Consider the following 21,349-nt stretch of genomic DNA (forward strand, 5'->3'; position numbering starts at 1 on the left):
TTAATTCAACTGGAAATATAAAACAATATGAATAGGAAGCTGTAGTCGAGGCTCAGTAAGCTGTCGAAACACAGCTTTTATTCACCGCTCATTTGTATGTTTACGAAATAAACACATATAAAGTTGACTGATTGATTGATGAAGCAAACAGTAATGAAGGTGACAGAGGTGGAGTTGTGTTTGGAGGACATATTTTATCGTTGATGTCATAGGCTAAACATGTAATTCCTATGCTGATAATTGGATGACGCATATACTACTACTACTACTACTACTACTACTACTAATGATAATAATAATAATAATAAAACATTAACAGCGTTCATTTACTCATGAGAATTCTGAAGCTCTGATGGTTACGGTGACGATTCTGTTGAAATAGGTCCTCAACATGGCTTTAGCCTTCGTGTCCAGCATTACGGACCCTGCAAATTTCGCACTTTAAGGCGGGCTTTGCAGAATGTGTGCAGCAGTAATACGGCAATACATGCTTCGTCCAGCGTAGCTTGTGGTTCTCCTCATGTGCGCAGCTGAATATGTGGAGGATGAGGACCTCTATGGAGGACGCGGTGCCATCAGTAGTGGCGGCGGTGGTGGCGGCGGTGGTGGCCCCTACATTCCACCTGCCGTTCCAGGGCCTGCGGCGGCGACTACCGGTAAATAGGTTTCAAATTAAATACAGCCATAGAAGTGTTTGGTAACGTAGGCATCTGAGTAATTGGAAATTTGACAGGTGACTGTGGGGAGAACATTTTAAGGAAGCTTCCTTTGTTCAGGGGCTACCAGATGGTACTCAATGATTTTGTAATATTCGCGGACCCAGACGGTAGGATACAGAGATTGACACAACACGTAGTTCCATGCGGTCTGTAGTGTGTGTTCGCTGGTATTACTGATTTGTTGTGGCAGTGTCAATTTGTAATTATTTGGTGTCGCTCATAAAGCAAGAGGTGGAGGTTTTCTCAAGGTCGGCTGCCCGCTCATAAATAGATCGTGCTCTAGGTGACGCCTGCTGACAAAAAAGTCTTTCGCGAGAACCATCATGACTTTGAGCGGCACCTAATGACACTCCCAGGTTCACATGCGCAGAAGTGCCCGATAAACTAGAAGGGAGGACAATTGCCACCGTTGCTCAATTGATAAAGTGTCGTTTTATCCGAAGGTTGCAAGTTCAGTCTTTACTGGTGTCAAGTTACCTTTGAATTTGCTGTATGTGTTATATATATATATATATGTATATATATATATAACACATACATATATATATATATATATATATATATATATATATATATATATATATATATATATATATATATATATATATATATATATATATATATATATATATATATATATATATATATTTATAGTCTAGTAGATCCTCCGTGAGCGGTCACAACGTGGTTTATTTCGACGTTTCGGCCTAGAGTCTGGCCTTCATCAGGAATAAAGATACAGTTTGTCGGTGCTCAGCTTTATACAATCTCAAATCAGAGGGCAAGGTAAGAGGAGAAAGAAAAAAAGAAAAGAAAAGAAAAGGAAAGAAAAAAAAGAAAAAAGATAAAAATAATATACGGTGAACGCCCCTCGGGTGCCCCCCTTCCACTCTTCCCTCCACTCCCCCCCATCTCTCTCCCCCCTCCCCCTTCACCTTTCTGATGTCAGCGGTCTGTGTATGTTTCCGTTCACTAGCGCATTCCTCCCGATCAGACGGTCCCTCCTGGCACTGGCGGTTCGGTGTGGGGCAAAAAAGAGCTTTTCAGGAAGTCCTAAGCCTTTAACTGCTCGGGGTCCCGTAAACAATTCGTCGTAGAAGGACGGGGGCCGCGTATTGTGACAGAGGCTGGTCAGCGGGCATTTTAGGAAGTTCTAAGCCTCTAACTACTCCGCGCCCTGTCAACATTTCGTCGTAAAAATAGGGGTGCCCCGTATTGCGGTAGGCTGTGCAAGCGCGTGCAATGCGAATTCCTGGCCCGCTTCTAAATTACGCGTGTCGTGGGGGCCTCCCGGCTGTGCACATGGTTGCTGTTGGGCATGTCGTGCATGGCACAATTGATTGGGTAGTAAAATAAAACAGAAAACAGACGACAGCTGCACTTAGGAAGAGTAGTTACACTTGGAATTGTTTTAGGTTGTCCAGTGCCCTTCGCAGCTGCAGTGCCGTGAACTCAGTTACTATTTTCATCGTTGCCGTTATTGTTTTCTAATGCTTTAATTGCTGCAAGTGTACCAGGATTCTCATTTATTCCTCTATCGAGGGTGTTAAATCGGTGGATAAGGTATGACTCTCGTTGTTCACGTTCTCGATTTGATTTAAATCCCGTCTCTAAGAGCGTTACTGATAATTTGTCGAATGCATGGTCGGGAAGATTGAGATGTTTTGATAGAGGTAGACTTGGGGCTGATTTCGCATGGGCTCTGTGATTATTGAAGCGAATCCTAAATGGTGTTTCTGTTTGTCCGATGTACTGCATACCACACACGTTGCACTCGAGTAGGTACACCACATTAGAAGAATCGCATGTTAGGTTTCCTCGTATGTTAATCGAAAACTTGGACTGCGTGCTGGTTGCTTTGTCTGTTTCTCGCATCGCCTTACATACAAGACATCGTGGCTTTAAGCAAGGGCGGCATGAATTATTGGGGGGTGATGTGTTAATTTGGGAGTGGACAAGGGTGTCTTTGAGGTTACGTGGTCGTCGGTAAACGACGCCTGGAGCGGATGGGAATGCGCGTTTCAGACGTTCACTTTGTTCCAGAATGTTGTAATGTCGTTTAAGGATGTTGTTTACATTGGGGAAGTTTGTGCTGTAAGTCAAGCAGAGGTTTGTTCGTTGTGGGTCTTCTCGTGGTGGTCGCTTCATAAGTAAGTCTTCACGCTTTAGTTTTTTCGCTTTTTGAACAGCGTCATTAATTACATGTGGGGGGTATTTTTGTTGCTCGAGCATAAGTTTTAGCCTCTGTGAGCTCGTGTCAAAGTCAGCGTCTCTAGAGCAGATTCTTTTAAACCGGTGAGCCTGGCTGTATGGAATACTGTTTTTACAGTGGCGTGGGTGATCGCTTTGGTAATGAAGGTATTGTTGTCGATCCGTTGGTTTGCGATATAGGGTTGTAGAGAGCTTCTCTTCTTCTATCGTTATGGTAACATCAAGAAAATTTACGGTAACTTGCGAGTATGTGTGTGTGAAGTGTATGTTCGGGTGTACAGCATTGTAAGTGTCTATAAAGCTGAGAAGTTCGTCCTCGCTGTGGGTCCAAATAAGAAAGATGTCGTCTATGTATCTTCTGTATAACATTGGTTTCAAGGAACTTTGTGCAAGAAATTCAGATTCTAGCTTTCCCATAAATATGTTGGCATAATTAGGTGCCATTTTGGTGCCCATAGCGGTCCCGCTGATTTGTCGAAAATACTCTTGGTTAAACTCGAATGAATTTAATTCGAGGACCATCCTCGTCAATGTTGCAATGGCAGAGAAATCTGGGGTGTTAGATTGTCTATGGTTTGTGTACATGTTTCTTAGTGCAGCTATGCCGTCATCGTGAGGAATATTTGTATATAATGAAGAGACATCAAGGGTAACCAAGTACGAGTTTTTCGGCACACAGATACCCGCAATGTCTCGAAGAAAATGTGTGGTGTCTTTTATGTACGACGCGAGGGTGCATGGAATGTGGCTTATTAGTTTGTCCACGTACCCTGATATGGGTTCAGTTATTGTACCGATGCCTGATATGATTGGTCGACTTATGATTACCAAAGCGATCACCCACGCCACTGTAAAAACAGTATTCCATACAGCCAGGCTCACCGGTTTAAAAGAATCTGCTCTAGAGACGCTGACTTTGACACGAGCTCACAGAGGCTAAAACTTATGCTCGAGCAACAAAAATACCCCCCACATGTAATTAATGACGCTGTTCAAAAAGCGAAAAAACTAAAGCGTGAAGACTTACTTATGAAGCGACCACAACGAGAAGACCCACAACGAACAAACCTCTGCTTGACTTACAGCACAAACTTCCCCAATGTAAACAACATCCTTAAACGACATTACAACATTCTGGAACAAAGTGAACGTCTGAAACGCGCATTCCCATCCGCTCCAGGCGTCGTTTACCGACGACCACGTAACCTCAAAGACACCCTTGTCCACTCCCAAATTAACACATCACCCCCCAATAATTCATGCCGCCCTTGCTTAAAGCCACGATGTCTTGTATGTAAGGCGATGCGAGAAACAGACAAAGCAACCAGCACGCAGTCCAAGTTTTCGATTAACATACGAGGAAACCTAACATGCGATTCTTCTAATGTGGTGTACCTACTCGAATGCAACGTGTGTGGTATGCAGTACATCGGACAAACAGAAACACCATTTAGGATTCGCTTCAATCATCACAGAGCCCATGCGAAATCAGCCCCAAGTCTACCTCTATCAAAACATCTCAATCTTCCCGACCATGCATTCGACAAACTATCAGTAACGCTCTTAGAGACGGGATTTAAATCAAATCGAGAACGTGAACAACGAGAGTCATACCTTATCCACCGATTTAACACCCTCGATAGAGGAATAAATGAGAATCCTGGTACACTTGCAGCAATTAAAGCATTAGAAAACAATAACGGCAACGATGAAAATAGTAACTGAGTTCACGGCACTGCAGCTGCGAAGGGCACTGGACAACCTAAAACAATTCCAAGTGTAACTACTCTTCCTAAGTGCAGCTGTCGTCTGTTTTCTGTTTTATTTTACTACCCAATCAATTGTGCCATGCACGACATGCCCAACAGCAACCATGTGCACAGCCGGGAGGCCCCCACGACACGCGTAATTTAGAAGCGGGCCAGAAATTCGCATTGCACGCGCTTGCACAGCCTACCGCAATACGGGGCACCCCTATTTTTACGACGAAATGTTGACAGGGCGCGGAGTAGTTAGAGGCTTAGAACTTCCTAAAATGCCCGCTGACCAGCCTCTGCCACAATACGCGGCCCCCGTCCTTCTACGACGAATTGTTTACGGGACCCCGAGCAGTTAAAGGCTTAGGACTTCCTGAAAAGCTCTTTTTTGCCCCACACCGAACCGCCAGTGCCAGGAGGGACCGTCTGATCGGGAGGAATGCGCTAGTGAACGGAAACATACACAGACCGCTGACATCAGAAAGGTGAAGGGGGAGGGGGGAGAGAGATGGGGGAAAGTGGAGGGAAGAGTGGAAGGGGGGCACCCGAGGGGCGTTCACCGTATATTATTTTTATCTTTTTCTTTTTTTCTTTCCTTTTCTTTTCTTTTCTTTTTTTCTTTCTCCTCTTACCTTGCCCTCTGATTTGAGATTGTATAAAGCTGAGCACCGACAAACTGTATCTTTATTCCTGATGAAGGCCAGACTCTAGGCCGAAACGTCGAAATAAACCACGTTGTGACCGCTCACGGAGGATCTACTAGACTATATGCAACGCTACGGCTACTCAACCACCATGCCTGCCTATATATATATATATATATATATATATATATATATATATATATATATATATATATATATATATATATATATATATATATATATATATATTATGCACTTCATCCTCATCTGAACAGCAGTCAATCATTATCATATGTTCTGGCTGACAATCATCATCTTTGAACGTGTGCTTCATCTTTGGGTCCGTTGCGCTTGTTCGTTTCCGAGTTCACGGCCAATAAACCTCGTTAAAACCGAGTCGTCATACGTGGTGGAGGTGAATTGACGCTCCCAGTACCTCTCCTTACAACGCCTACTCGCTGGAGCTCAGTTCAGGCCGCCGCTTGGACCCTCAGTGCGCCAACATGTCTCAGAGTGAGTGGGTGGATGCCCTTTCTGCTCCCATCTCTGCGCCGCAAGCCCCTCCTTTTTACATGGTAAACCACCAGCGTGACCCTCTGATCTTCGCTGGTCTCCGCGGCGAAAATGTGGAGGACCGGCTCAAGAACTACGAGCGAGTAAGCGCAACTAATCACTGGGACGACTCTAACAAGCTCCGCCGAGTATCGCTTTATCTTACGGGCGTTGCCAAGACATGGTTCTTGAACCATGAGATCGACCTCACCGATTGGCCTGCCTTCAAGCAGCAGCTTCGCCAAGTATTCGGCACGCCAGCCGTTCGTTCCGCTCTAGCGAGGAGGGCCCTAGATACTCGCCAACAACATCCCGGTGAGTCATACACATCTTACATCGAGGATGTCATTGCGCTTTGCCGGTGCGTCCATTCTTCGATGTCCGAGTCGGGCAAACTGCGCCTCATCCTGAAGGGCATCGGAAGCATTGCCTACAATGCCCTTGTTGCCCAGAATCCTTCTACTGTCGCTGACGTCGTCTCTACGTGTCAGCGTCTCGACGAACTTGATTCTGTTTGCCTTCAGTCGGGCAATAGTGAACACCGTGCAGCAGACCGGGACCTGCGTGACATGATACGGGAGATCATACGCGAAGAACTTCAATCAATGGGCATCTCACCCCCTTCTCTATCTGTCACACAGCCTTCAAGCATGGCCCTGCGTGACATCAAAAGGGAGGAACTAACATCATTCACCGGTCCAGCCTACGTACAGCCACCTCCGTCTAGCCCTCCAACGTACGCGCGAGTTGCGGCCGCGCCTCCTCGCAACGTAAACTCTACTTCGCCGCTCCCATCATTCACGCCCGTTGCTGCTGCGCCACCGGTCCACTTCCGGCCAATGCCACCCGACCCTCCGTCTGTCCACTTGAGTGCGCTATCTCCCGGTGCGCCGAATGCTCTCTACTACCCGCCTTGGCGCCCGTCTCGCCCAACATGCTTTTACTGTGGATATTGTGGCCATATATCGCGCTTGTGCCGCAAGCGCCAGCAGGACGAGCGTCGCGGGTACTACATGCGCGAGCGGGACTTTTCCAGTGGAAATTCTTACGCTCGGCGTTATTCATCTGGACAGCAGCGGTCTCCATCTCTGCCTGCGTCAACTGAGACGCGGAACACTTACCGTACAAGCCGACGCCGATCACCTTCGCCCTTCCGTCGCTCCTCCTCTCCTCTTCGGCCAGCCTCGTTTACGACTGACAACCGGTCGGAAAACTAAATGATGCAGTTTTCGGAGGAGAAACTGCATGTAACAGTAGGACTCCTACTCCTGCAGCACGCTCGTTCAACATGGTTTTTGTTACGGTAAAAGGAGTTCTCGTGGACGCTTTGGTGGACACCGGTGCTACAGTTTCTGTGATTATGTATGATTTGTGCAAATGCCTGGAAAAAGTAATGACACCTTATAATGGACCCAATCTAGTTGAAGCCCAGGGGAACACTATCCGCCATTTTGCTCTTTGTACTGCTCGTGTGTTTATTGATGACATTTTTGCATTACATCGAGTTCACTGTGCGCACCCGGTGCTCTCACCAGCTAATTCTAGGGTGGAACTTCCTATCTTCTTCTTCAGCTGCTATATGTTGTGGTTAACGGATTCTGCACCAAACTAATACGGACTCCATGTTCGACGAAGGCGTCTACAAGCCACTACGCCTGTTCGCTCGCGAAGATCTCGAACTACCGCCACATCAAGAACGAATTGTGACCCTGACCTCTAGACAGCGACCACGGTGACGTCTTGGTGTCTCCTTCGTCGAATGTTGTCACTAAAGGCGTAGCCCTTGCATCAGGTGTCGTACGCTTTCACCATGGCTCCGCGCTCGTCATTGCTACGAATGAAACGCCAGAGAAAGTTCTCCTGCCAGAGGGCACTGCAGTAGCCTGTGTTGTGGATGCTGAGCCTGTCAGCGTCACGCCACTTAAACCCGCCTCTACCGACGACCGTTCTATGAGTAGGCCTGAATAATCCTCTCCCTTCACAGCCCTTATCAGTGATGTTTTAACAGCTATGCAGGCGCAGCAGTTGCTTGCGTTATTAACGAAACACGCCGATTCTTTCGACATCTGCTCCTCAACGTTGGGCCGAACTATCACTGCAGCGCATCGCATTCAGATGGAGGGAACATCTATTGTACATCACCGCCCGTACCGCGTGTCTCTCGCTGAGCGAAAAATCATCGAGGAAATCATCGCTGACATGCTCCAATGAAAAATAATTCGTCCATCAACTAGCCCTTGGTCATCCCCTGTTGTTTTGGTACGAATAAAAGATGGCTCCGTGCGCTTTTGCGTTGATTACCGGACACTTAACAACATCACACGCAAGGACGTATACCCCATGCCACGCATCGACGACGCCCTTGATTCACTGCAAAGCGCCGAATACTTTTCGAGCCTTGATTTGCGTTCCGGATATTGGCAAATTCCCATTCACGATGACGACAAAGAAAAAACGGCATTTGCAACTCCCGAAGGCCTATACGAATTTAACGTGATGCCTTTTGGGCTCTGCAATGCGCCCGCGACGTTTGAACGCATGATCGACACCGTCCTGCGTAGTCTCAAATGGAAGACGTGTCTCTGCTACCTTGATGACATTATCATCTTTTCATCAACGTTTTCTCAGCAGCTGAGGCGCTTGGATGACGTCCTAACATGCCTCGCCGGTGCGGGTCTGCAGCTCAACACTAAGAAATGCCGTTTCGCCACCAAATTCATCAAGGTTCTCGGTCATGTCATCGGCAAGGATGGTATTCGCCCTGACCCCGACAAGATCGCTGCCGTCCTTCGATTTCCACGCCCTACAAGACTTAAGGGTTTGCGAAGTTTTCTTGGCCTCGCATCCTATTTTCGTCGCTTCATACGAAATTTTGCTTCAATAGCTGCGCCACTTCACAAACTACTTGCTTCTAATGCACCCTTTGTGTGGTCCGAGGAATGTCAGTCGGCGTTTGACCTATTGAAGGAAGCTTTGACGTCAGAGCCTGTACTCTGCTATTTTGATGACACCGCCCCAACACTCCTGCATACCGACGCCAGCGGTTGCGGTATAGGTGCTGTTCTCCTCCAACGCGATAACTCTGGATGGGAAAGGGTCATCGCATATGCTAGCCGAGTGCTTACTTCTACCGAAAAGAACTATACCATCACTGAGCAGGAGTGCCTCGCTGTGGTTTGGTCCATAAAAAAGTTCCGTCCTTATCTGTACGGCCGTCAATTCACCATCGTAACGGACCACCACGCCTTATGCTGGCTTTCTACAATGAAGAACTTGTCCGGACGCTTGGGTCGTTGGGTTTTACGCCTACAGGAGTATCAGTTTGAGATTATTTATAAACCGGCCAAAAAACATCAAGAGGCCGACGCTCTTTCTCGTTGCCCACTACCTACGGCTTCGTTCGACACTACAGCTGCCACCTCCAATGACACCAGTGCGGACGTGACTCCCACTCTGTTGCCTTGCTCTCCTCGCTGTACCAACTGCCAATCGACGATGAACAACCCTTCAGTTCTCGCCAGCAGGCTGACCCGTATTGTCGGTGCATTATAGACCAACTCTCAGGAGCTACACGTCCACCCAATGCACGCCTTCGTCGACAACTCGAGCACTTCAAGTTTCAGGACGGTGTGCTGTATCGTCACATATATCATGCTGACGGCCAACGCTGGGTACCTGTTCTTCCACGCGCTCTTCAACATCATGTACTTAACGCCTTCTATGACGATTTGACTGCTGGCCACCTCGGCTTTCACAAAACCTACAACCGCATTCGAAGCCGCTTTTATTGGCCTGGGATTTCCACCAGCGTAGCAAAGTACGTGGGTTCCTGCTCTCCGTGCCAACTTCGCAAACTTCCAACATCTCCCCCGGCTGGTCAGTTACAGCCAATGACATGCCCTACAACACATTTCGAGGTCGTCGGTGTCGATCTTTATGGGCCCCTTCCTGTTACTGGTGATGGAAATAGATGGATAGTCACCGCCGTAGACCATATGACACGCTACGCCGAGACAACTTCAGTAGCTACTGGTTCAGCATCGGAAGTTGCTGACTTCGTCCTTCAGGCCATAATACTACGTCATGGTGCTCCTCTTGTACCTCTAAGTGACCGTGGAAAGGTGTTCTTATCACAGCTTTTAGGTGAAGTTCTTCGCGTTTCTGGTACTACACACAAGATGGCGTCTAGCTACCATTCTCAAACAAACGGTCTGTCCAGAGATTTCATCGAACCCTAGCCGACATGGTCGCCGTATACATTCAACCGGATCAAAGAAACTGGGATAAACTTCTACCGTTCCTCACTTTCGCCTACAACACCGCTGTTCAGCGCACAACCGGATACTCACCGTTTTATCTCGTTTACGGACGTTCACCTACTTTATCAATGTTTTCTTCTTCACCAGCAGTGGCCCTTCATCACCATCTTCTTGCGAAGAATATATTTCTCGCCTTGCCCAGTGCCGCCAGCGCGCTCGTATGAACATGGAAGCTACGCAACAAGCAAGGAAGGCCGTCTACGACACCTCTCATTGTGTGGTATCATTCCGACCGGGTGGCGAGGTGCTGCTACTGACACCAATTCGCACACCTGGTCTCTGCGACAAGTTCCAGCCTCGACTCATCAGCCCATATGTTGTTTTCGAGCAGACTTCACCTGTCAACTATCGTGTGACGCCTCTTGTCGTGCCAACTGACCACCGTCACCACAGCACCGAAATTGTACACGTTTCCTGCATGAAGCTTTTCACACGACGTTCCTCGTCACCTTGACTACCCGCCCGCAGCGGCCAGGCTGGCCGCTTCCACGGAGGGGGGGGGGGGAATCAGTGTAGGCATCTATTATGCGCTTCATCTTCATCTGAACAGCAGTCAATCATCATCATATGTTCTGGCTGACAATCATCATCTTCTTTGAACGTGCGCTTCATCTTCGGGTCCGTTGCGCTTGTTCGTTCCCGAGTTCACGGCCAATAAACCTCGTTACAACCGAGTCGTCATTATATATATATATATATATATATATATATATATATATATATATATATATATATATATATATATATATATATATATATATTTGAGTCGTCGCGTTAGGGCTTCATTAGGTTATGCCAAACAAAAAGCGTCCTTACTTCATTTACCTTCTTTCGTTTAGGGTTGACGAGTGGTTTATGACAGTATTTCCTTCGTTCTGCGTATGCAAGACGCGGTGTGTGTACCCCAGCCGCTTAATATGACGGGCTTTCTTTTTTTTAACCAGTCACTAAAGCTTCGTTTTGTGTAGTCGGACAAGATCAACAACTGCTGCAAGTGCTCTGACAAGTATCCGAAAGATTACATAACTGGAAACTAGGCTCTAGCAAAGCGACAGTGCTGCGTTGTTATTGTATACGCGTAGTCTGTTTATCTCCTAATCGTCACCCTTCATCACTTTATTCCGCTGTCTGTCCCTTTTCCCCTCTGCTGAGTATAGTAGGCTAGACAGAAGTAGTTCAGGTTGACTGCTCTGTCTTATAATGAATCATCTCTCTCTCTCTCTCTCTCTATGTGAACTCTCGTTATTGTGAGGAGACAAAATTAGCCTCAGCGAGATAGTGAATGACATAATGAGCAAACAAATGCACGTTGTTGTCCTCGTTCAAGTTTGGATGCAAGCAGCCCGTTATGTACCGTAAAATAACTATTCATATGTTCAGCACACTTACAAACTTTCAAAATTTAAGGAGCGCCTGTTGGCTACGAGAGCTGTCGATAATTGTTCCACACATGGAACTGCTTTGTGAGCATCAAGAAACGGAACAGTGGATTCGTATTAAGAAGTCGCCATGATTGCGCACTTTCAGGGCACCTTCAGCACTCGCTCATGATGTTAAACAAAGTGATATTTACTGGACTCGACTTGAGCCACTGGGAGTATCATCGTGCCTATGTGTAATGTCAGAAGCGATTCACTCTGATCTGTCAATAAATAGACGTATAGTTCAATATATTAATCTATCTTTGATTAGCCATTGCCAGCTGCCACCGGAGGATATCTTCTTTACGTAAATGTGTTTTATTGCGATAGCAAATATATAGGCACTTTCGACGGGTTTATGCTGTGGCCGGCTTTCTCCGTATATGAAGTCAGAACATATAACATCCCCACGGCCATCGTAGATACCAGCCATGGTTAAAAGGACGCAAAAAGAGGGGGAAGAAATTATTGAGATCAAGCAGAGATGAAACGAGTGGACCACAATCAGTCAATCACGGAGGGCGCATGCGATAACATCATCGTATGTGGGAAGCATGCCATCCAGGCTGCTGAAGCAGATGGGAAACGGTGTGGCCACCTTGAAGGGGAGTGAGACACGTTGGGAGGAAGGGGGGGTGGCATGTGGAGCTAAAGCAGTAACTGTGGACTTTGAGCTTTTATGTTCCCCAAACACTGGCGATATATTTTGAACATTTTAACACAACGTGCGCATAGTGTTCAGAATGTCCCCACGATCAAATGAACAATATGCAAACAAGAAAGTGTTACGAGCAATGAGAGCTTTACAAATTCCAAGAAATATTCCCTTACTGTCTCCTGTCATTTTGGCAGTGTTCATCCTCTGAAAAGTTGACCTTGAGGCCAACACATCAATGGATCGCCATCTACAAAGCTGTTTGTCCGCTCACAGGTGCGTGCACTCGCCGCTTTTTCTTCTGGCATGCTGAGGAGGAGCACTTGGCCAGGGAGAAAGAAGAGCCGATGAACAAAAGAAATAGCGAAATGAGCGCGGCTCTCTTTTGTATCATCAAAGGAACCTCACTCCGCTATTACAGCCCCGATTCGAAAAACTCCCATGTTTGTTGTGGAATGACGCACAACGACAGCACCAGTACTGAATTTCGACCTCCGGGTGGTTTAAGGGCCCTTGAAGGGCGCGGATATGATCACTGGTGCATGCACTATCTCGGAAAGCATAATACGAAGAGTTCTATGCACTTATCTTACGCGCGTCTCTTTTTTTTTTCTCGCAAAGGGAAGAGATTGCGAAAACGGCACCTGTCCCTGTATCAGCCGTATTCTTTGAGGCTCGTTGCCACCAAGACAGACCAACCAAATTGCATTAAGACAGTCGGCCTGCGGTGTCTGAATGTGAAGCTTGGAGAGCACTACAGCTTGACTTAAGGCACTGCCCATATACTTTGCGCTATATCGCTAAGATCGGGGATGTGAACCTGCGCTATCTCACACCTACGTCATTTTTAGACACGAAAACATTCTATGACGGGAGATTGTCGGAAGTCAAAATATGATTAGGGCAAGCTGATCCACGGCGAATCTTCGTGGGAGTGCAGCGCTAAAGGCATATTTTTACTAGAGTGACACGACACTGATTTTCGTTTGTATACTGTCTTTTGGAGCGTCTTTTGTTCTGTCGTCGTCTAATTTGCACTGCAATGACGTCAACAGCAAACCAATGACCTGTGGAAGACTCCCTCTAGACCTTGTCGAGCCCACAACTTCTCGTCGGCTAATTCTCTAATCACACTAGAGGAAAGCGAGGTGACCCAGACATAACTTGCACGAATTTCAAACAGTGCACCACCTGCGCCTTATTTTTAGCCGTGCTCTCTGCTCTGCCGTTGTACCTCTCGGACTACGCGGCGCAGCCCTTGTGGCGACGAGGGATGGTCGTGAGGACATACAAAGGGGAAGCGGACAAAGGAGTTACGTGGGCTGCACAAGATGAACATTAATGTGCTGTTGGACACATGGTGCAAATACGGATGTAATTTGCCGTACGCCTGTTCGTGCCAACAGTCCCATCCGACAGACCTCCAACAGCTTTCAACACCATGCAGTGACGATTGGCGCTCCACGTGGGCATGCGGCCGCATGCGTGCTGAATGTAGCCGCACGGCAAACGTAACAAGGAACTGCATATGTGGGTGCCCGCTGCTAGTTCGTTCCTGGCCACCCCGATAGCTCGATCGCCCTGGTATTTGTGGATATCGCCATTTCCGGTGGCATAGAAAACATTGAACAAACTGTTTCTCACGTGAAATAACTCATAATAAAATAAAGCGCGCTATTTCTGCAAGTGTGCAATTTTTTCTGAAAGTGTGCCCTTGAAGTGCACCATTTCTGCAAGGCAACGTCCGTTTCCGAACCACCAAGTTATTGAGCCGTGATGGAAGGCCATTTTTCTGGTAAACAGTGGCACGGGCTCTCTCGGTGAACTAGCCGGCTTCGTTCCCACCTTTGCTCTTTACAGCGATGCCATCGAGAAAACCAGTTCCGCGTGGAAGAGTGTCATACAAGTGCACAAGATTTTATCGTGTTGGCAAAAAGAAGGGCTCGACAATGACCTCACGCTGGAAAGCGGGCAGAGTTACCGATAATGCTGGCATGGCTAGGTCTACACACGCGGAGTCTGGCATGAATGTGGGCTGCGGTGATTTTTGTCGCTCGTGAAGGCGTCGCTTTGTTGGCATTGTTATTAAAGAGCAAAGGATGACTGTGCGAGATGTCTTTACTTAATAAAGAGGATATGATGTCGCCTGAGTGTGAAAGCTGAGGTACCGTATGTGGGAAGAGTCTGAGCGCTGATCTCTCATTCACTCCCACCCCCCAATGTGTCGTGGATCATCGTATGCCGCATGCGGGGTCGCACGCCAAATCACATGCCTTAGCGCATTGCGTGTCCTCAAGACGTTTTGGTGGCTCATGTGGACCCTCCTTGTCTGACCCCAATGTCTGCCCCATTGCCGTTGTAAGAAACGACCCAGGTGATTTTCCACTTGGCCACCGATCTCCCGACGACCTGCCAACGACATGTCTGCCGGTGCATTTTGCTGTTGCTTTCAGTCTGCCATCCCGTTACACGACGACACCATGCTGTCTTTCGAAGCGTCGTCGTTGTCGTCAGTGTTCAGTGACCAGATGGTCTGGTGACAAAGCCGACGGGTGACTCATCGGCCTCGTGTTTGCGTCGGTGTCACATCGCTGCAGTGTTGACGGGCGTTCAGGAATTTAGACTGATAAGCGCAGTAGTCACCATGAGCACTTATTTACGACTAAACTTATTCCATTTGCCGTTGCAAATATATGTGCCATAATCACATTTGCAAGATGAGATTCGAAAAAAAAAGTTGCGCTAACACGTAGCCTGAGCAAATGATAATATTGCTGTATATGTATGCTTTTATGACGATTTTATATATGTATTTATGCTTATAATGAGTTGCACTGTTTTTGTTTTATGCAATGCGTATAGTTCATATTGGACGAACTTCTTTGCGACTGACCTCTTTTTGTTCTGAGCCATTCATGGCTTACATTGCTCCATTTCAACTGCTTGTTGCAAACAAGTATCAAGAAAGTGCTTATAAGACAATGCAATGCACAATGGAACTTGTACTGTGAGATTTTTACAATCGTCCTCCCGTATTAATTGTTCGTAATATTTAGGTAGGCAATATCATGTTTTCAAGAAGATACTTGCACCTTTCACATGTTAAAGAATATGTTGGCGATATTTTTTCGCGATCGTTCTATTATGAGTACTGAAACACGAAGTCTAAATAGAAGTAATTGCCCATACACGAATCTTGACAAAAAAAAAGCATTTTAATGATGTAAGTAAAATATAATTTATGCGCAAAATATGTTTTTTTTTCAATATGACTTCTTCCATCATAAGACCTTCGCAATCATGGTTATTTTGAGCATGTAGCTTTACTGAACGTTTCATTTGAAATGCAATGGCAAGCAGCTGTGCTAGAATTTCCAGGAGACTCTAGACAACGCGCTCTTCTTAGTTTTTAGTAACCAGCTTGTGTTCATTTAAAATGATTGTACGCACGTAGAATCAAACTACAATATTCAGTTCTTTGTTTTGTTGTGAAAGCAGGGAAACTAATGTCATGAAAGAAAATAACAGCAAAAAATATGTAATTTCGAAGAAAAAAAAAGCGTTGTTTGACTGGCGTTTCCCCTTAGTGTGTTGTTTTTCCTTGCAAATCATGGTTTTAGTGTAACCTAATTTCTTCATCATGGTGATTTTTTTTCTACGCGACACGACGCTGAGTCGTGACGTTGTTTTGTTTGTTTGCCCCTACAGTGCTCTTTCATTCGTGCGCGCATGCCTTATGTGAAAATTCCTGAGCCCACTAAACAAGTTAAGATTGTTTTTTAACGCTGTTTATTAGCTCCGGTAAAACGTGGTTGCCACAACAAATGTTTGAGTGTGCAATCGGACAGGCAAAAAAAAGTTAAGATTTACGTCACAGCCAATTATGTTTACTGTCTCTCTCTAACCGTGCACGTGTCTCTTCGCGCTGCACCCCCCCCCCCCCCAAAGAAAAAAGAATAACTGCAGAAGCCTTTTTATGGAAAAAATACAGGCAAGGAATGTGTTAGTACAGTCTCATTGTCGGCTGAATAGCAAATTTATTCTATTACAGGAATGTGGTATCATAGCACTGTGATTTCCTGAATCTATTTTTTATTTTTTAGTTTGCGTGAGGCCTCTGCAATAGCGTGGCCTCATGTGTGTCTTGCACAGGTGTTTTCTTTCGCTCTTTATTTAGCAGAAAAAAAAAGCTTTGTTTCAAAGAAGTGCCACTTTTTCGTCCATGTATAATTTTCGGCGCCGTCAAGTTATTCTGTGAACAAATTGAGTTCCCTGTACTGTTACAATAACATCGAGACCTAACATCCGAACCACCAGTTGCATCCCATTGAATGATCCTCATATTCTATCATTTATGGCTTCAAGATAGCACAAGGTAAATGCATAGTTTGTGTACAAAATATTGCGCACAAACATTACAATACCCAACACCATATTCAACATCCCACATGAAAACTCCCGAAAAACAAATGAGCTAAATTTACATTCCCCTCTCTGTAACAGTGTTTATGGCGAACTATGGTTACAATTTTTTAAAGCTGAAGTCTGTAGCACTGTGCCTGTAGAAATAAGAACTGTGCTTAACTCGAACCTTTGTAGAAAACGCATTTGTTTGTCTACCGAAATGTAATCACCTTCTCAAACGTGCATTTCTAAGACTTCCGTGGGTATACAAGCAATTCCTTTCGTGACCAATCATGTGCGTTGCTAACCTTTAGGTACTCTCTCCGCTGAACCAGCTACTAGCCATGTAGGCTATTGGTCGAAAGATTGTGTGCGTGCCTTTATATATACGAGTCTTAATGAACTAATTTTAAATCGCACCCTGGCGAACCAGCAACTACGCAAGGCAGTCCGACGAGGCCCACGCGAGGTCCAAAAACTACGCAAAGTACGCTTCCGGCACCAATACCCCCGACTGCAGCGCCTGGACCTCGCCCGACGAAAAGCCAGCCTCCGACGGCAAGCGAGCCTCCGATGGCAAGCCAGTCTCTGGCGACAAGAAAGCCACCGATGACCACTGCAATGACGGCGGCTACCAAGGAAAGCAGGACCACCTTGACGATCACAACGACGGCGCCACAGACGAGTAAGTTTAATACCATGCTCTTCGCACGCTCTGTGGCTCAACAGGCACGAGCAGCTTTGACGCCTTCCACTGGCCACGATTGATGAAGAGGAAAGATATTGCGCTGCTGGACTATAGGATTCGGGGTCACAGCAGCGGAATCGACACGGGGGGGGGGCGCAGAAAAAAAAACTCGTATACCGGAGACACGTTAACGAATCTCGGGTCACCGAAATCATGCGATGATTAGGGCATGTGGAACGGCGTACATAGCTCGCTGTCCCATAGGCATGCACCAATATCAATAGCTCCGTCAACGTCTATTCAAAGCACTCATTTATAAGCGAAACCGTTTGTAACGTGCCCGAAGGCAATTTTTCGGTATTTACGAGCAGCAGCGTTGTTAGTGGTCAGCTCTGTTACAATATCGCCGCTTATGCACACCATAGAAATGACTAACTATCGAAGCTGAAACGTGCGGCTAAGATACTTGTGATTGGGTTCATTAAATGCTTTCTCAAAAACTGTTTACGTCGACCCAGAAATCTTGACAAGTGTTCGCGACCTGTTCACTTCATATTCAGCGGATCAGCGGTCAGAACAGGGACGGCTTGCCATGTTTCTGTGCCACATAGGAGTTAGGAGTTTTTCATCATAAGGACGGCGAATTTTCTTTTCGCCTAGCCATAGAAAGCTTCACTGTAAAACATTGCAGAAAGAAACAATTGAGTCATCTACTTTTGGCAGCTTTATGGAATGAGGGGTGTTCTTGAATTGGCAAATGCGTACTACGAACGGTGTTCGTACAACTCTGTAAAACGCTTGACTGAGTCAAGTGCTTTACGACAAGGTGCTTGACTCAGTCGAGACATCAACAGTAATGCGGGCACTGAGGAATCAGAGCATCGACGAACACTGCATAAACCTTCTGGAAGGAATCTAAAGAGGATCCACAGCCACCATAGTTCTCCATGAAGAAAGTGACAGAATCCCAATAAAAAAGGGTGTAAGGCAGGGAGACACTATCTCTTCAATGCTATTCGCCACTTGTTCACAGGAGGTTTTCAGGGCCCTAAATTGGGAAGAGTTAGAGATAAAGAGTTAATGGCAAGTATATTAGCAACCTGCGATTCACTGATGACATTGCCTTGAGGAGTAACCAAAGGTACGAATTGGAGTTCATGATTCCTGAAGTGGACACGGAAAGTAGTAGAGTAGGCCTGAAAACTAATATGCGTAAAACTAAAGTAATGTGCAACCGTTTCGACAGAAAACAGAACATTGCGTTAGGTGAAAAGACACAAAAGTTGTAAAGGGATATGTTTACTTAGAATATGCAGTAACTGTGAAGACGAACCGGAAGACCATGAGAGTGAAAGAACTCGAAGAATAAAGGCGGGGTGTATCACATTCAGCAAACGTTCTCAAATCATGTATGGTTATTTGCCACTAACGGTCAAGAAGAAGGCATATAACAGCTTCATCTAGCCGGTACTTACCTACCTCGAGACTTACCTCGAGACTTACAAAGAAGGTTCAGCTTAAATTGAGGACGATGCAGTGATTTATGGAAAGACAAGTGTTAGGTGTAACCTTAAGAGATAAGAAGAGAGCCGAGTGGGTCAGGGAACAAACCGGGGTTAAGAATATCACAGTTGAAATCAATAAACAGAAATAGATATGGGCTGGGCACGTAGAACGTAGGAAGGATAACCGCTGGTCATGAAGAGTGACAGGATTCCCAAAGAAGGCAAACGCACATAGGGGGGGAAAAAAGGTTAGGTGCACCGATCAGATAAAAAAGTTCTGGCTGCAGAAAAAAAAAGACCGGGTTGATTGGTGGATCATGGGGGACGCCTTCGTCCTGCAGTGGGCGTCGTCAGACTAACCATGGTGATAATAATCTTTAACGCTCGTTTTGTCTCTGACTCACACTGCTTTTTTCTTCTCTCTTAAAATTACGCCTGTCATTTTCCTTCCCAACGCCAATTGCATCGTCCTCAACTTATGCTGAACACTCTTTGTAAGCCTGTATAAATTTCTCCGGCGTAGCTATAAGCACTGTCAAGATGCAGCTGTTAGATACTTTCCTCTTGAGAGATAGTGGCCGTAGACTACCATTCATGATTTGAGGATGCTTTCCGAATGTGCTCTACCCTATTTTTATACTTGTAGTTATTTCACTCTCATGGTCAGACTCCGGGGTTGCTACCTGTTCTTAGTAGTGTTTTACAGCTTTCCGCGGGGGCCTCATTTTCAAAAGTGGAAATGCTTCAGGCTCGTCTACTTAGATTTATGTTCACGTTTAATAACCCCCAAGTGGTCGGATTTTTGGAAGCCCTCCACTATGGCGTCTTTCATAATCGTGGGGCGGCTTTGAGACATTAAACCCAAACAATTGTTAAATTATCCTTTAAAACCTCTATAGTCACGCCACGTATCGTGAAGCGCTGTTCTCTGCTAAGATGCGCTGTTCTCTGTACTAAATCAAAGCCATTTTATGACGTCTGTCCAGAGTGGACATGCCAACTGGATGTACAGTTCGAGAATCGTCCCTCGTTTCCGTGTTTCCGTGGAGAGGCACGGTACATATGACAGTGTGCCTATTTTTGTGGTATCAAATTTGCTGCAAATGCCGCTTGACCAGTAGCACTACATTCGGAAGTCCGTTATTGCCGTATACTTTGCGTAGTTTCGCCCTGACCTGGCCGCTGTTTCTGTGTTTGCAGACGTGGTCGACGAGATAATCTGCACTGTCGGTTCCACCGCCGTCTTTGGTCAGATGGTCCCACCGGATGGTCTCTGCAACTACATCTACTACACCAATGTAGTACCTATAAAAGGGGATCTGTTTGCCGTCGAGATCAATCGAAGCTGGGAGGTTTTCAAGGAGACCCTTGCGACGTACCAGACAACTTCGGGGGGCATCGGATTCGATGTGCGGTTAGTGATGTAATGTGCGCTGTATATATAAGACTTAAAGGTATACCATCACTAAAGTCAGAAAACTTCAAAGGATACTCTCTGGCACAAACTTGTAATGAGAAAAACTTGCAATATAACAACTACTAATTTTCAATTCGATTGAAGTATAAAACGGATGTTTTCGCTGTGAAACTTCGAGGTTTGATTTGCGTCTTAGTGCGAATGTACAGACGGTTCCACTGTTAAAGGGAGCACTTGCGTGAGCAGCGTGTTTAGATTTCGCTATCTTACAGAATCATAGCGGCTTAGATATGCATAGGACTAGTGGTGGTTAAAAGTTCTGACTCATCTAAACAGAATATTGGCTTGCATGAAGAATGTTTCTTAATCCACTTGCTCTTAGATGTCTAGGAATATTGATAGTGTGCATTCGAGTGTTCCTTTTAACAGTGGACCATACTGCACATTTCTCAAATTTTTTACTCTAATTTTCCTAAGAGTTACAAACTTTTGTGGACTGAAAATGTTGCGATCGCAAAATATGCCTTACCGTAGTTAAGCATCAAGTGCTCACATACTCACATTTGGCGCAATTTCGCGAGCTATTTTCTGCAGATGTAGGAAGACGATGGTTCGGCTCATCCCCTCGCCAGAAAACGCGCGCCTTATACATCGTGTATATTTACCCAGGTACGTGAACGTCGGAGACCTTGACGCAGAATTAGTCAAGAAGTCGCTGCAGAACCTCACGCGGGCAAACGTGAAGCACTACGGTGTACTCAACGTACTCGAGATTTCAGCGAAGGTCAGAACACTGTTTACAAAAGCGAAAAGCCTTCTTAAAGTAAGTCCGTCGTTCGTCTCACCAGCGTATCAACTAGAACAATGCCACCGCGTTTTAGTGTATGTAGTTTATTAATGTGCTATGCTTTATACAAATCTGCCTTTTCGATTGTAGACGAAAAAGAACGTTTGAGAAACTCATCACATCCACCATCATCTTAAAACATTTTCAGGAATCGGGGACATCTAAACGTGGCGCCACCTCTCGGTGGCAGGAACGTGAGCCCGCCATACC

The 21,349-nt window shown here is 46.0% G+C and overlaps 1 protein-coding gene across 1 annotated transcript in view; it reads left to right on the forward strand.

Moving 5' to 3' along the window:
• The window catches only part of LOC142774250 (uncharacterized), a 34,185-nt gene extending 13,883 nt beyond the window's left edge, over positions 1 to 20,302 (forward strand). Inside the window, exons 3-5 of the mRNA XM_075874638.1 lie at positions 531 to 656; positions 17,116 to 17,367; positions 20,076 to 20,302. Coding sequence (XP_075730753.1) covers positions 531 to 656; positions 17,116 to 17,367; positions 20,076 to 20,302 — 605 coding nt within the window. The remainder of the gene's footprint in view (positions 1 to 530; positions 657 to 17,115; positions 17,368 to 20,075) is intronic.
• The last annotated feature ends 1,047 nt before the right edge of the window (positions 20,303 to 21,349 follow it).

The sequence above is a fragment of the Rhipicephalus microplus genome, chromosome 10 (genome assembly GCF_043290135.1).
Source record: "Rhipicephalus microplus isolate Deutch F79 chromosome 10, USDA_Rmic, whole genome shotgun sequence".
In the NCBI taxonomy this organism is placed as follows: domain Eukaryota; kingdom Metazoa; phylum Arthropoda; class Arachnida; order Ixodida; family Ixodidae; genus Rhipicephalus; species Rhipicephalus microplus.